This window comes from Parasteatoda tepidariorum, chromosome 7 (assembly GCF_043381705.1).
Source record: "Parasteatoda tepidariorum isolate YZ-2023 chromosome 7, CAS_Ptep_4.0, whole genome shotgun sequence".
NCBI classification, from domain to species: Eukaryota; Metazoa; Arthropoda; class Arachnida; order Araneae; family Theridiidae; genus Parasteatoda; species Parasteatoda tepidariorum.
This window is the reverse complement of record NC_092210.1, coordinates 74,825,568-74,843,281: the sequence shown is the minus strand read 5'-3', so window position 1 is coordinate 74,843,281 and position 17,714 is coordinate 74,825,568. Positions and strand designations below refer to the sequence as shown.

Genomic DNA, 17,714 nt, shown 5'->3' with positions numbered 1-17,714 from the left:
CAGGGGTCTGTTTAGAAGAAATTTGGGTCCGTTAACGGACCCTTCACAAAATATCTTTTCATAAAAACGGACCCTTCACAAAATATTTTAACTTAAAAACGGACCCTTCACAAAATGATTTTTCTTTTAATCGAACCCTTCACAAATTTTTTTATCTTCATTATTATTTTGTTAATTGAATAAACCCTTCCCAGGGCAGAAAACAAGAAAGATGGATGTAAATGAATTAAGTTTTGTCTTCGGCAGATGATTCTTCCATTATTCGTCCGAAATGAATTTTCTGCGTTCAGCAGTATAGGCTAAATACCAAATATTTGTATGTTCACCTCTAATTTAGAAGCTGCAATTGTTGTTTGTTTTTTCAAATTTAATTTTTTAAATTGTAATTTTACAGTGTTGAGCATAATCTTGTATGTCTTCACAATTTAAAAACTTCTTGAAAAAGTTCTTTTTGTTGCAATAACGGACCCTAATTTGCACAAATTTATAAAAGCGGACCCTGGTTGAAAGAATGTGAGTAATTTTTTCACAATTTCACGAAAAACGGACCTTTCACAAAATGTCTGGACAGACCCCTGGTATTATTAAATTCAGATTAGATTGCTCTTTCACCAAGTGTGATTTTATAAAGCAACAATATTTGTCTTATTTTATCATTCATAAAGTTTTTTTATTTTTTTAAAATTCAACAATTAAAATTAATTCTTACCTATTTTTTTGAAACTATGAAAATTCTGCCGCACAATTGAAAAATCAGAGTAAACGCCAAAAAATTCAAAACTGAGAATTTGAATATTTGGCATCTTTGTATGGTCTGCAAATTTCAAAAATAAATTTTGTTCGACTTGTTTTTTTTTGAAATTCTATTTTAGCGTTCATTGCATTAGTAATAGAAGAAAAATAGTTGTCAAGCCACTTTTCTCGAAATCAATCGTGAAGCACTTGCACGGCAGAATTGCCATTTCAATAAATTCTAATCAGACATTCACGTGTATTATGCATTCCAACTATAAAAGTTCTTTTAAGTAATTATCATAGTTTTAAATCTCTTGTTTTGATTTATTTTTAAATATAGATAAAACTTTGTTACGCAATGGCAATTTATAAAGTATTTTTTGAAAAAAATCTTATTTAAATAAAAAAATAATAAAACGCTCCCTGATTTCAGAGAGATACATCGAAATTAGTCCAGCTCTCTGAAACTGCTAATGATTAATTTCAGTTTTTTTTTACCCTGGAGACCATTTTATCATTTTAATTTTGCAGAAGTCTGAGATTATAGAAATACAATACATTTGCAGGGGTCTGTTCAGAAGAAATTTGGGTCCGTTAACGGACTCTTCACAAAATATCTTTTCATTAAAACGGACCCTTCACAAAATGATTTTTCTTTTAATCGGACCCCTTCACAAATTTGTTTATCTTCATTATTGTTTTTTTAATCGAATAAACCCTTCCCAGGGCAGAAAACAAGAAGGATGGATGTAAACGAATAAATTTTGTCTTCGGCAGACGATTCTTCCATTATTCTTCCGAAATGAATAATCTGCGTTCAGCAGTATAGACTAAATACCAAATATTTGTATGTTGCATCTCTAATTTAGAAGCAGCAATTGCTGTTTATTTTTGAAAATTTAATTTCTTTTATTATAATTTTTCAGTGCCGAGCATAATCTTGTATCTATTTACAATTTAAAAACTCCTTGAAAAAGGTTTTTGCAATAACCGGGCCCTATATGCACAAATTCATAAAAGCGGACCCTGGCTGAAAGAATGTGAGTAACTTTTTCACAATTTCACGAAAACCGGACCCTTCACAAAATGTATGGACAGACCCCTGATTTGTAGAGCATTCCTTTTAGGGAAGAAAAAAAATTTAATTCCGGTAATAAATTAACTTAAAACTCGCAATAATGGCTGCTTGCAGGTTCTCGTAATTTAGAAAGTGGGAATGATTTTAAGAACTCAAAAAGAAACAAAGGAAATTCTTACATGTCTGCGTGCGTAAATTACGTTAACGAGCGATAAAACAAATTTTTCGACTTTCGCGAGGAATGCGGTCTTATCTAAATATCTCAAGTATTTTAAATGATAAAATATGGAAAGTTCTTATCACAAACGTGTATACACTGGTTTGGAATTCATGAAAGGGTTCTTTAACAAAAATACAAAGATAAAGAGAGAAATGAATCACGCAAAAGATTAGAGTTGCAAAGCACAATAAATTACATCACTCTTCAAAATTGCAATAATATAAAAAAATCTACTGCCTTGAACTTTAATTTTAAAACAACTCTCCATTTCCAAGGTAATTGAAATAAAAGATAATAACAATATTGTCTGTTATTTGAGTATAGAAACTGGAAGATTTAAAATCCGTTTGTTGTTAAATGAAAAGAACAAAGCAAAAAGTTCAATTCGGAAAATAAAGTATTATTTCGATTTAAAATTTTAGGCCATACACTTTTTTTTAACACAACGAAATTTTGCAACCTTATTTTTAAAAAAAGCAAATTTTAGAGCAGCCATAATCAAAATTTCTTGCCTAAATCATTGCGCCTGCTTGTTTTGCTTAAGAGCATACCATATCGCCAGCGAAACTTTTCATGGCAAATTCTTATTCGCGGTAATTTGAAAGTCAGAGCAGGAGTCTGTCCAGACATTTTGTGAATATAAAATAAACGTTAAGAATTATGCTTTCACCCAGGGTACAGTTAAATTTTTTTTATTTTTTTTTTTATGTATAATTAAAAATTTATTTTTGAAAACATTAATAATCAGAAGACAGCTCGGAATAAGCNAGGTCCTGTTTTTGAAAAATTTTGAAAAAATTACACACAATTTGTGAATATAAAATAAACGTTAAGAATCATGCTTTCACCCAGGGTACAGTTAAATTTTTTTTTTTTAATGTATAATTTAAAATTTATTTTTGAAAACATTCATAATTAGAAGACAGCTCGAAATAAGCTATCTAAACAATGAAAATCAAATTCAGAAAGTATATCCAGGTCTTCCCGAAAATATCAGCCAATTAATCCATTCGAACTCAATCAGTTATTTTTATTCTAATATTAGCGAAACGGAAATTCAAGAATCTGTTTCAAATAATTGCCCTACGCTGAGAGAAAGGATGCCATAGCTATTACGGACGCGGAAAAAAAAAAAGAAGAAAAAGAGTGGAGTGCGGGGAAACCGCATAGTTGTGTGAGGGAAAACATTCCATACGTGTTTCCTTTTCTGACTGTACTACAGAGATTCCACAGTTTATTTGAAGTCAGAAAATAAGTAAAATGGAAAAAAAACAAAATTGTGAGGAAGCTTCAACTGCGGTCTGATTTATTTCCCATAAAAACGCTTGAATTTAAATACGTAACAGCAATATAATCTACATTGCTACACAAACATATAACTAAAACGACTTTTCATTTTGCTTAATAACCTCAGTAACAAACAATTTTTTTAGACTATATTTAAACATTTCCATAATAAATTTTAACAGTAATTTATAAACTATTTTAAGAACAAATAAAACAAACTAGGCTATATCAAAATGATTAATAAAAAAATTGTTTTATCAAAACTGAATTATTAAAAGCAAAGCATGAAAGAACAAAGAGAATTCACGGTTTTCATGCTTTTTCAGCATCAATAAAACAGCTGAAGATCATATATTTGCACATATATTATAGCATGAAAAAGAAAATTTCCGACTTAATTCGTACAGTTATAATATAGTTTTTTACTTACTAACAAACAAACATTCATTAATTTATTCAAAAAATGAATTTTAAAAACAGAAACAAAATTAACTAACTGTACTCTGTATAATTTTATCTTTATAATTCAATTCAATAATCCTGAAGTAAAACCTACTACGGGAAAAAAATTGACTATTCTAAAGGTTTAAAAAAAATACATCAGGGGTCTGTTTAGAAGAAATTTGGGTCCGTTAACGGACCCTTCACAAAATATCTTTTCATTAAAACGGACCCTTCACAAAATATTTTAACTTAAAAACGGACCCTTCACAAAATAATTTATCTTTCAACGGTTCCTTCACAAATTTGTTTATCTTCATTATTGTTTTGTTATTCGAATAAACCCTTCCCAGGAAGGGCGGGGGAAAGAATGAGAGATGTAAACGAACTAAATTTTGTCTTCGGCAGACGATTCTTCCTTCATTCGTCCGAAATGAATATTATGCGTTCAGCAGTATATGCTAAATACCAAATATTTGTATGTTGCATCGCTAATTTAGTAGCTGCAATTGCTGTTTTTTTTTAAATGTATTTTTTTTTTTTAGTTATAATTTTACAGTGTTGCGCATAATCTTGTATGTCTTTACAATTTAAAAACTCCTTGAAAAAGTTTTTTTTGCAATAACGGACCCTATTTGGCACAAATTCACAAAAGCGGACCCTGGTTGAAAGAATGTGACCTAACGTTTATTTTATATTCACAAATTACGAGTAATTTTTTCACAATTTTACAAAAACGGACCCTTCACAAAATGTCTGGACAGACCCCTGCAGCGAGAATCACGGTTTTCATGCTTTTTCAGCATCAATAAAACAAACAGCTGGAAATCATATATTTGCACATAAATCATTAGTATGAAGAAAAAAAATTCCGACTTAATTCGTACTATTATAATATAGTTTTTTACTTACTAACAAACAAACATTCATTTATTTATTCAAAAAATGAATTTTAAAAACAGAAACAAAATTAATTAACTGTACTCAGTATAATTTTATCTTTATAAATAATTCAATTCAATAATCCCGAGATAAAACCTACTACGGGAAAATATTGACTTTACTAAAGGTTTAAAAAAAAAAATACATCTTAAAAAACAAATTAATTTTAAACTCACGAACTTATGAATTTTTATCAAATAAAGACGAGACAAATGTACTCAGTATAATTTTATCTTTATAATTCAATTCAATAATCCTGAAGTAAAACCTACTACGGGAAAAAATTGCCCTCACGAACTTACGAATTTTTATCAAATAAAGACGAGACAAATGTTTTTTTAAAATGAAAGCGCATAAAGGAATTTAAAAAGTGAAGTCACTTTCCAATTATTATTCTTTAGATACGATTTTTGGTTATTACGCAACAAAGTCTGAAATTCCCCATAAGTGCACACGAACCAAAGGATTACTATGCATTTGGAAACGGGCATTCTAAGAAACCTTGACACTGGAAAAACGGAGAAGGTCAAAATAAAAATAATAAAAAGTGAAAGAGAGAAGAAAAAAAAACTTAATATAAAAGAAGCATTGGCAACAATGTCAGCATGGTAATAAATAAATACATGGTACATCGGTAGCGAAATTTCACGCATGGCTCCCCAAAACTATTCTGTTATGCCTTGTCCCTCCTTGGAAAGGCATCGCCTATCTATACAAACTGCATTCCTCAACATTAAGATGCATTCAGTCACGCTACAGGATGGATGTCAAGCGAACAATATCACACCAAATGCCAGAAACGCACCCGGCCCTCATCGAACAAAAACACGTTTAACCAAAAAAAATATTACAAATTATGAGACACATACTTTATTTTGGAAAAAGAGTGATAAAATAATGATGAGGGGTGTATATTATATAAAAAAATTTGTTTATCAAGATTTCGAAACGCAGTATTAATTTTGAAAAGCATAAATATCACCTTGGTGGAAAGAGTTGACAGGTCGTTGAAATGGCATACATTTTTAATATTTAAAATAAAAGGACTGAAATTTTTAAAAAAAATCGTCACGAAGATGCAAACTTTGAGTGTTTTTATTTTAGGTCCAAAAATATTTATTTTTGTCACTCTTCAGTACATTAAAAATGGTTCAGTTTTGGAAGATGAGAGTTTACATATATCTGAAACGAATTTGAAGTTTAAATGAAAAATCAACAAGAGATAAAAAAAAATAAAAAAAATTAAGCACACATTGAACAGAATTTTAAGCAGGAAAGCGAATGAACAAAATTTTCCATCTTCTCACTCTGAAGAATGGCATTTGTCAATGCCAATAAGTTTATAACAATCATAATTTAATTAAAGTTGGGAGCTTAAGTTTGCATTTAAACTTCATATATAAACACATAAGTAGATGACGTTACCATTTACCATTTTAAACCTAACTAATTTTAAAAATATGTCTTATGTTGCAATTTGTTAAATAAGTTTACCAGTTCAAAATTTAGAAAAAGTTCGCGTGGGGGAGGACACTACATTATTATTAATGCACTTTTTTGATAAATGAAAAAGAAATTAAATATTTCAGTATGGTGTTATTAATTTAAATAAATCGAAATATTAGCTTAATAAGAGAAAAGGGGGGGGGGAATAGTACATAGTCAAACAATCGAATTTGAAAAACACTTTCTGAACCAGTACCGTCTTCACGCATGGGCACACCCGGGCAGTGCCCGGGGGCCTCAACCACTCAGGGGGGCCCTTGAGAATCTAATTTTTCATAAATTGAATTTAAAAAAAAAACTATGAATAAACAACACCGCATAATTTTTAAAATAAGTATATTCTCGTGTAAAAAGTGAGCATTTTTTTTCTATCAATAGTGATTGTTTATCATGTAAACACCAATAATTTGAACAGTTTAAAAAGTTAACCGAAATTTATTTTTTTATGTTAAAATGAAGTTTTTCGGTACTCTTTAAGTCAATGTCTCTAAATATGCTTGACCATCCACTCTGTTTAGTATTTATAATGAGTTAAATAAAGTAATAATTGAAAGAGTTTAGAATTGCAGAGCACAATGGGACAGCAACTTTTAAACTGATTGTGTCTGATGTGCATTGAAAGATGTTTAAATAACCAATTTTTTAATAGTTGGACGAAATAATTCGTACTTTTAGAATTATTTCTTTATTTGCTATACCCTTAAGTTTTTCTAATTTAATTATTTTTTATTAGCTTCTTGGTTTATCAAAATTATTCCATTATTTGAGGATTGAAGGATTATTTGAGGAAATTTGAGGATTATTTGAGGAAAAAAAATTTATGCATATAGGGATCCTAAATTATTTATTTAGGACCACACGTTTAAAAATGCTTTTTTTTTTAATGCTTTTCATTGAGTGTTTAGGGGTAATAAAAATATATTTAAGTTAGTTAAAATTATTGCATATCTTAAAAATGCTTTGTTTTATGTATGTGAAGTTTTTTAGTTCGATTTTTAACAGTATGACAAGCTACAGCCAAAACATTTCTGTGCCCGGGGGCCCTGCTTGCCACTAAGACGGCCCTGTTCTGAACACAAGATCTCTCTTGATTCATCGTATGCAAACTATGCAGCTTGAATTTCTTTATTCACTTATTTTAAAAAAGTGTACTGAACTAATTAGAAATTAAAATGAATAACTACGCAAGAAGAAATTTGGGGCATATAACAGACTCTTCTATCTTAAAGACGGACCTTTCACAAATTTTAAGACAAAAACGAACCCTTTACATAACGGAAATACGGATATGGATAATATTATCGTAATAAAGGACCACTCACAAAATATTTGATCTTAAAAACGGACCATCCACAATATTTTAAATTTTAAAAAAGGGCTCGTCACAAAACTCTTCTTTGCAAAAACGCACCCAATAATGTTTTCAATTCATAATTTTAAAACATGAACTCCTTCTAATCCACGCTTTCACTAATATTTTATATTTTTTTCTCCAAAAACACAACTGCGTGTTCAAAAATTGACAGAGACTGGAACCTAGCAGTGGTAAGAGCTTTATTTTAGTGTAATTTTAAATTAAGAATAATTTAAGCAGATTTTTACAATTTCTCACAAGCGTTACCTTTCACGAAAAGACTGCACAGAGGTTTACAAAAATTCTCAAAATTATTAACTGATTTTTAATAACTTTAGAAAAACAGGATAATTTTACAAGAAGTCTGCAATAACTTCACTATGTATAAGTCCAAGAGCAGGGGTACTTTAACAAGTAAGGGCTTTACTAGTTAAAACTATAAGCTAATTTCAGAGTTCCCACAGGAATTAAAAATTTGCAAATGCGGTTGTTATAACCAAAGTGAAGCTAACAGTAAAAAGTGAAACAAAATATATGAACCAATTAAAAAGGGAAGCAAACTTTCATACTTTTATATATTTGTAAAAAACTGAACATATAATTTTTCATAGGAAATTTTATTTAGGAAATTAAGGACAGTTTATTTGCGTAATATAATTTTTTTTAATTTAGAAATCAACCCATCTTATAAAAATTATTAAAGTAAAAGTATTTTTTTTTAATAATATTGTTGCACATATTTTAATTTTACTTTAAACAACTCTATGCATTGGGAAAAAAATCTAAACATTTCAGAAATATTAGCTTAGAGTGCACCAGCNGAAAAAAAAAACTTAATATAAAAGAAGCATTGGCAACAATGTCAGCATGGTAATAAATAAATACATGGTACATCGGTAGCGAAATTTCACGCATGGCTCCCCAAAACTATTCTGTTATGCCTTGTCCCTCCTTGGAAAGGCATCGCCTATCTATACAAACTGCATTCCTCAACATTAAGATGCATTCAGTCACGCTACAGGATGGATGTCAAGCGAACAATATCACACCAAATGCCAGAAACGCACCCGGCCCTCATCGAACAAAAACACGTTTAACCAAAAAAAAATATTAAAAATTATGAGACACATACTTTATTTTGGAAAAAGAGTGATAAAATAATGATGAGGGGTGTATATTATATAAAAAACATGTTTATCAAAATCTCGAAACGCAGCTTTAATTTCGAAAATCATAAATATGACCTTGGTGGAAAGTGTTGACAGGTCGTTGAAATGGCATAAATTTTTGATATTTAAAAAAATAGGACTGAAATTTTTAAAAAAAATAATTATAATAAATCGTCACAAAGACTGCCATCTCTGAGAGTTTTTATTTTAGGTTCAAAAATATTTATTTTTGCCATTTGTCAATACATTAAAAATGGTTCAGTGTTGGAAGATGAGAGTTTACATATATCTGAAACGAATTTGAAGTTAAAATGAAAAATCAACGTCAGATAAAAAAAACGCATATAATGAACGGAATTTTAAGCAGGAAAACGAATGAACAAACTTTCCCATATTTTCTCTCTGAAGAATGATATTTATCCAATAAGTTTATAACAATATAAGTTTATGTATGTCAATAAGTTTATAACAATCATAATTTAATTAAAGTTGGGAGCTTAAGTTTGCATTTAAACTTCATACATAAACAGAAGTAGATGACTTTAGTTAAGCCTGCTTTACCATTTCAAACCTAAATAATTTTAAAAACATGTCATACGTTGCAATTTTTAAGTAAGTTTACCAGTACAAAATTTAGAAAAAGTTTTTGCATGGGGGAGGTCACAACATTATTATTAATGCACTTTTTAGATTAATAAAACACGAAAGAAATTAAATATTTCAGTATGGTGTTATTAATTTAAATAAATCGAAATATTAACTTAATAGGAGAAAAAGGGGGGGAAATAGTACATAGTCAAACAATGGAATTTGAAAAACACTTTCTGAACACAAGATCTCTCTTGATTCATCGTATGCAAACTATGCAGCTTGAATTTCTTTATTCACTTATTTTAAAAAAGTGTACTGAACTAATTAGAAATTAAAATGAATAACTACGCAAGGTCATTTTAGGAGAAATTTGGGTCCTATAACAGACTCTTCACAAAATATTCTATCTTATAGACGGATCTTTCACAAATTCTAAGACAAAAACGGACCCTATACAAGTTACTTAACCACAAAATCGGACCCTTTACATAACGGAAGTACGGATACGGATAATATTATCGTAATAAAGGACCACTCACAAAATATTTGATCTTAAAAACGAACCATCCACAATATTTTAAAAAAGGGCTCGTCACAAAACTCTTCTTTGGAAAAACGCACCCTATAATGTTTTCAATTCATAATTTTAAAACATGAACTTCTTCTAATCCATGCTTTCAGTAATTTTTTATTTTTTTTCTCCAAAAACAGAACTGCGTGTTCAAAAATTGACAGAGACTGGAATCTAGCAGTGGTAAGGACTTTATTTTAGAGCAATTTTAAATTAAGAATATAATGAGCATATTTTCACAAATTCTCACAAGCGTGACCTTTCACGAAAAGACTGCACAGAGGTTTACACTAATTCTCAAAATTATTAACTGATTTTTCATAACTTTAGAAAAACAGGATAATTTTACAAGAAGTCTGCAATAACTTCACTGTGTATAAGTCCAAGAGCAGGGGTACTTTAACAAGTAAGGGCTTTACTAGTTAAAATTATAAGCTAATTTCAGAGTTCCCACAGAAATTAAAAATTTGCAAATGCGGTTATAAGTAACCTAAGTGAAGCAAACAGTAAAAAGTGAAACAAAAAATGTGAGCCAATTAAAAAGGGAAGCAAGCTTTCATACTTTTATATATTTGTAAAAAACAGGACATGTAATTTTTCCTACGAAATTTTATTTAGGAAATTAGGGACAGTTTATTTGCGTAATATAATTTTTTTAATTTAGAGATCAACCCATCTTATAAAAATTATTAAAGTAAAAGTATTTTTTTTAAATAATATTGGTGCACGAATTTTAATTTTACTTTAAACAACTCTATGCATTTGAAAAAAAATCTGAACATCCCATAAATATTAGCTTAGAGTGCAACAGCAATTCCTAATTGTATGACAAACTGCTACACAAAATAATAAATGTTTAGATAAAAAAAATATTAAAGTAATGTTAAATAGTAATTTTAAAATAAAAGCATAAAATAATTAAATAAAATTATGCACCAGTTACTCTATTCTGTTTCAACTAATCAAATTTTTTTAATAATTTTGTTAACTTATTTTATTTAAAGATTGAATTTTTAACATTCTATCGCTAATCTAAAAATAATGTAAAATATTTTACTCTTACGTGTCATAAACTCATTTAAATTGCTTTGCTTCAAATCTGTGCATATATTTAAATTCATAATTTAGAATATTTATTTCAAGCAAAAATTAATGATTGTCAATTGAAAAATGGTATATGTAAGAGAAACACCAAAAAATATTAAATTAAGTTGCACACAACCATTAACAATTGGAAAGTTAGAAATCCATAGATTTTCCAAAGTGTTCAGTGAGGTGTCAGGCTCGGAAAGTGCATATGTAATAGTAAAGCGAATAACCTAGCCAAAACTATTCTATATCCTTCAGAAATATTTTTCACAGTCTGTATGCGATAGGTTCTCACTAGGCTTTTGCTTACAATATTTGTCTGTAAGCTGATCAACTATCAAGATGCATCAGTTTTATTTACTTTAGCTTTTTTTCATTTAAAAAAAGCAGTCTTTTCTTGTGTGTTTACAGCATTTGTTCACTGATTTAAGAAATCTGACCCACTAGAAGGAGCTTGTGATTATTAGCTTTTGTTGACAAGGAGAGGACTGAGTAATGCTTACATAAAACATTAAAACTCCCTTGTTTTCAAATGGTTAGAAAAAATAAAAATACAAATAACAAAACAGTTTCAGAAAAATTTCAAATGTAGAATAAAAGCTACGTTTGCAGAAATAAAAAGGTCAAAAAAATTTTTTTCAAGGAGTTCCAAATTTTTATAACACTATTATTTTAGTATAAATTACCTTTTTTATTTGAGTTTAATCCTAAAATTAAATTACTAGAGTAAAAATAAAAGAAAGTTACGACTTTCTTACAGAAGCATAGGTAAGATTTTTTCTGTTCTTGCAGACAAGAGAGAATCAGGAAATAAATAATATGGTTATGTAATATTGTATGTATGGCTATGTAATATTTAAATAAGATGCCCGGTTGCTGAGTGGTAGCGCTTCACTCTCCCGTGCCACAGGTCCTGGGTTCGATCCTCGGGAATTCAATAATATTTTGGCAATTTGTCACGACATCTTAAAATGGCTACTTTCCATTTTTATTTTAGGCTCAATTATTCCCAATATTTCCTTTCATTTTTTGTAAACATATTTAAAAAAATCTCATATTAAAAGATTACGATTTTGAGTTGTGGATATTATTTTATCAAAGAAAATAATAAATTTTTTAAATTTATCAATCAAAACAAAAATTTAGTAGTAATGTTGTTGATTCATTGGCATCCTTTAAATTAAACAACACAACCCATTTAATTTAAAAATAAAATTTATTCTTATTGAAATCTTAAAATATTAGAAAAAATTCATTCCCCTTTACATAAAATGATGCATCAAAATCACGTGTATTAGAAAAGCATTGTTATCAGTACCATTCACTAAGCCATTACTAATTTATCATACATCTCTAAACCCTTTTAAAAGCAAAAATTCAAATGTTTTGTTTTGAGGCTGTTAAGAAAAATTAAACAAATCTTAAAAAAACTAAAGTGTTATTTTTAATATCAATTTTAAACCTTCTTTCCGATTTAGTGGAAAATTGAACTTGATGCAATACTTGATATAGAACATTAAGACCAAGACATTTGTATATTTTTGTTCATTTAATTTTAATTTTCTTTGTTCTTATAAAGCACTGAACATATCTGTCCTCTTTATTGATGAGAATTACTTTTTATTTATTTTAAAAACAATCACAGTTTCTAACATTGTCAATTGATTTATAAGGCTTTGTTTACCTCAGTGGATGGTAGAGTACATAATGAAAAAAAAAAAAAAAAAACATTCTAGAAAAGTAGAAAGCATGGTGTCTTTCACCATAAAATGTGCATCTCTGTAATCTAAAAAGCAAGTTGTTGCACTAGCCACTATATAAATGATATTTTAATAGGAGGATAAAAATACTATATAAGCCACCCACTTCTCCAGTAAACACTTTTTTCATAAAAATTCATAACAGCTAAAAAATTTTTAACTCAGCTTGAACACACTCACTTCAAAACTAAACCTTAGGTTGTCTTTTTTTAAAAAAAAAAAATAAATAAATAAAGAACACCTTTTAGTTAGTAATCAGAATTTTATCAAAAACATTCCAACTGCCAGAAGATTAGAGCATAGACCAAGACCACAGATAAAAATTTATTTCATACTAGTCACGATCAACAGAACATATAAAACAATGTTTTTACCTTTATTATTTTAATTTTAAAAAAAACTTACTTAAAAACCAGAAACAAAACAATTAAAAAATAAACATATTTGAAATATTTCCACAAGTATTAAATAAACTTACCTCACTATGACCCAAAGCTAGCAAATGCTGAAAAGCTTTTTGTACATTGAATCCATTTGAATTAGGAAGTAGTGAGCTCCAATTATTTGTGACTTGACTTGCACCACTACTTTCACTAGCGCTACTACTAGCGCTGCTGAATTCATAAATACCCTCTCCGTGAGGATCAGATGTGGCATAAGGTTTTAAACTATTTCGAATTTCTTCTAAAGCTTTTTCACGATATCCATCACGCGAAGATTTTACAGAACTAGACGTTCCAGTGCCATTAGGTGCACCAGGTGGTGGTGGTGCAGCACCATTTACACACTCTCCTTTTCGATGTAAAGACTCTGCTCTTTTAACAGAAGTGGCTGCGACAGAATAAACAGCAGATGCTACCGAAACGCCTAATTCAGTCGTAACACGCGCACAAGAAACTGGGGTTCCTACATCTCTTCGTGGATGACCCGCGCTATCGCGAATCATCGACGGCATATTGTCAATATAAGGAATATTATTGCTATTGACGACATTCTGATTTAAAGGAAGAAATTTTGATTTTGTACGATTATCTTCTTGGTTGATCATATGTATTACAAATTACAATAAAAAGTTTTTTATGTACTTTAGCCTTCTCCTTACATCACTGATGATAATGATGCAGGAGAATAGAAAAAAATAAAGAATAATCTCGAAGGGGCTTTCTTTTACGCATGTTGATATCTAATTATTAAACATTTATGTAAGAAATAAAAACTAGATTTTTGAACTTTCAACATGTCTATAATTTCAGATAACGAGATTCCCAAAAGCATGAGCACACTATAATGGCACAACGAATACAAAAATTAGATGTATCACACAACACATTATATCCAAATAGTAGTTTGCAGTATCCAAGGCACTTGTATATCCATATTTAACTGTAAAATTAAAAGAAAATTAATTTACCAATATAAAACAAAGAAAGAATACAAATTGTAAAAATTAGTTAAAATAAATAGATTAATATTTAACTTCTATCTTAAACCAGAATAGTAACAACATTTTTTTGTTATAAAATCTACTTATATCAATTATACAAATATAATTGAGTTAAACATTTAAATGTTTGAAGAGAACATAACTACACTTCGGTCAATTCCCTTACATATTACTTTTTAAATTTAAATATTTTTGATAATAACTGAAGAATTATAATAACAAGTCTAGTTTTCATAATGTTTGAAGCAACATAATAAAATAAGATATGAAAAAATCACACATCGAAATAAATATTAGCTTGTTAGGGTACTTAATTTTAAATCATAGAAATTTCAAAATATCTAAAAATAAACACTTTTAAAACTTATGTTTCAATAACAATTAATGTTGTTTACAAAATGTAGTATGAAGTAACATGAATTTATTTAATTAGCTTTAAGTTATATTCTCCACTTAGTAAAGAACAGAGAGATTAATGTATTGAATTTTCCAGGACTAGGAACAAACACATAATCTTAATTTATGCAAATGTTGACAGAGTACTAATAAACTGTTCAGACAATCAGTTACAAACTGTTTCCATTACAATAAAAAAAAAAAAATTTTTTTTTGCAACATAGATATTAAAGCTACATCTCTTCTATAACACAAAGAGAAGTTTGAATAATATGAATAAAAGAAAAAAGTTAACAATGGATTAGACTGAAATATTACAAAATAAATAAAATGTTGTGTATATTTCTAAAACTCTTAATATACAAATATCTTTAAACTTAACTTTAAGCAGATTCATAATTATTATAATAATTGTCAAACTGATTGGAATACATTTAAAACAGTTGAAAATAGAAGTTAATTTTAGCAAAGCTGAATCAGTTAAAATATTAACGAAGTACAATACCATTATCAAATCATATAAATACTCAGGTTGGTAATGTCAAAATTAATGTAAACATACAAACAGTTTGCACAAAATAAAGGTCTTTTAACACTGGACAAAACCTAAAAATATCTCATTTCATCAATTTTTGGTATGTTTTGCATAAAAATAATGTTTACATTTCACAAAATCATAATAGAGATACAAAACACAAACAATACGTAAACATAGTCTCTTTGTGGCACTTAAGGTGCCTAAGAACAAAGATCATGATTTGTAATTTGACAACAAATGTAAATCGTGACAACGATTATGTTGCTACTAAAAAAGATAAAAAATTTCAAATGTATTTAAAGCAACCTTGATTATAATCATAAAATGTCATCCTACATAAGGAATGTTGCCTCAGATTGAAATCGCAATGATTGGTCACTTACCTCAAGAACAGATCACGGAGAGAATCATGTTAATTTTTTGATGAAATCAGCAAATTTTTAATACATTGGTAGGATTAGATTTAATGTTAATATTAGTTATTTAAATTTAAACTATGTACTGTTCCTCAAAACGACAATGTTTCCACTAACCTTGGCTATTATATACGTCCGCTAATGCTCCTACCAATAACTACATACCATAGAATACAAACAGCATTCCATTGACTGTTGCCATACCGCGATTCATGTCAAAAATGTTGCAGTAGTTTTTGTTTTCTGTTGTTGTTTTTAGTCATACCACATCTGCTAATAAAACCTTTTATTAAAACATGACTTTTTTGGCAATTTTAAATTTACCATTGCTGAAAATTTATTGTTCATAATGTAAGAGACTCACAAATGTCTTCTCGTATAGAAAGAAACATATGTTTATAGATTTTTCAGTTATATTATCACTGCAAAATACATTTTTGACCAGCCAATTATAAATACAGGATATAGTTTGGTTCTTAACATCGCATTAGAGTTGCGTTAATTAGGGGCCATCTCATTGCTTCTGGGTTCATTGACTGTTCTACCAAAAAGTACACGACTTCACGAGCAGGTCGTTGGATAACCGAAGGAGAGGTACCATCCTGTCAAACTATATTTAACATCTTATGCATGAATGAACACTTGGGGGAAAGGCTCTAAAAAATAAACATCCAAAGCCCACACTAGTACGAAAGAAGTTATAAGTGTAAACTGCTTTTTCACCCGCAGCAAACTGTCTTTTTAACGATCGGCAACAAACTTTTTTCCTGGACTTAAACTATGACTTGGAGTGGAGAGTCTCTCTCCCCCCTTCCGACAGGGTAGACGTGCTGCTGCAGTTCTGATGTTAATATGAAAGAGTGAGCCAATATGTTATTCTCTCAAAAAAGATGTCGAGTAGTAGTAGTAGTAGTTCATTTACGTCGCACTAGAGCAGCACAATGGGTTATTGGCGACGGTCTGGGAAACATCCTTGAGGATGATCCGACGACATGCCATCACAATTTTGATCCTCTGAAGAGGGGATGGCACCCCCGCTTCGGTAGCCTGACGACCTGCACGTGAAGTCGAGCACTTTATGGTAGAACAGTTAAACGAGGACCAATACCACACACCCTCGGTCCCTACGCAGACTGATCCAAAAGGTCACTCACCCGCACACTGACCGCAGCCAGTGATACTTGACTTCGGTGATCTGCTGAGAGCCGTGTCTTAACGATCAGTCCACTGCGGGACAAAAAGATATCGAGAAAACAATTTTTAAAAGCAGATGGTGTGCAACTTTATCCATTTCAACCGATTCCTAAGAATCGATAAGTAGTGTTATAATATAAAATTATAGTGATGTGTGATTAGATGTCTCAAAGGAAGCACGTACTATCTAACGATATGCTAATGATATACATATATTGATTTGTGGGTCAGATGGTTTTTGACCATCACATAAAGTATCATTTCTAATAAAAAATTTGTCGAGTTTTTGTCATTTATCTCTTATATATAGTTCTTATTTATAGTTCTGTTCAACTCATCCATCTTTAGTTTATTTTTTATACCTTTCTTGTAATTCTAAATGGGGTTATTCAATTGCTTAGTAATGTGCTTACCAATTAGCGTATCACATACTATATAAACGTATTCAGATTAAAGGAAAGGAATATTAATTTTAATGCTGGTACTGTAGGTCGAAATTTAATAGTAATTATTCTAATCTTTGCCCTTGATTGATTTGATAATTATATTCTTTCAGGTGTTTGTTCCTGGATAATACTTTTGCTATGTTGATTTAGTTATTTGCTAATTTAATTACGAGTACAAGGAATCAGTAATTGATGATTTAATTCTAGCTTTATAAACTTAAAGGAACTTTTCTAATTCTTATTTAATACTAGTCAATAAGTTTATCCAGCATCAGACTACTCAATTTTATTGATTCATAAAGCACACCCAATCCTTTTAATGCATCCCTTCAACATTGTGATGGCATGTCTTCAGATGATCCTCAGGGATGTTTCCCAGACCGTTGCCAATAGCCCATTGTGTAACTTTAGTGCGACGTAAATAAACTGCAAGTGCAACCAGGTTGATTGAAGCGAATTTCTTAGGGGAAAAAATTTCCTGACAACTTGCCTTCTGAATAATAAAGGAGTGTTCTTATTAAATCTTATTAGAGCAAC

General features: G+C 29.6%; 1 protein-coding gene across 2 annotated transcripts in view; it reads right to left on the bottom strand.

Annotated features, from left to right (window-relative positions):
• The window catches only part of LOC107453135 (serine/threonine-protein kinase Warts), a 64,483-nt gene extending 48,701 nt beyond the window's left edge, over positions 1-15,782 (bottom strand). The window contains exons 1-2 of one of the 2 annotated variants that reach the window (XM_016069843.4): positions 15,655-15,782; positions 13,222-14,126 (exon numbers count right to left, since the gene is read on the bottom strand). In XM_016069843.4, coding sequence (XP_015925329.1) covers positions 13,222-13,791 — 570 coding nt within the window. In that variant the 5' untranslated portion in view covers positions 13,792-14,126; positions 15,655-15,782. Of the gene's footprint in view, positions 1-13,221; positions 14,127-15,504 lie in introns of both variants that reach the window. The other variant, XM_016069835.3, reaches the window with a different exon arrangement.
• Between the last annotated feature and the right edge of the window lie 1,932 nt (positions 15,783-17,714).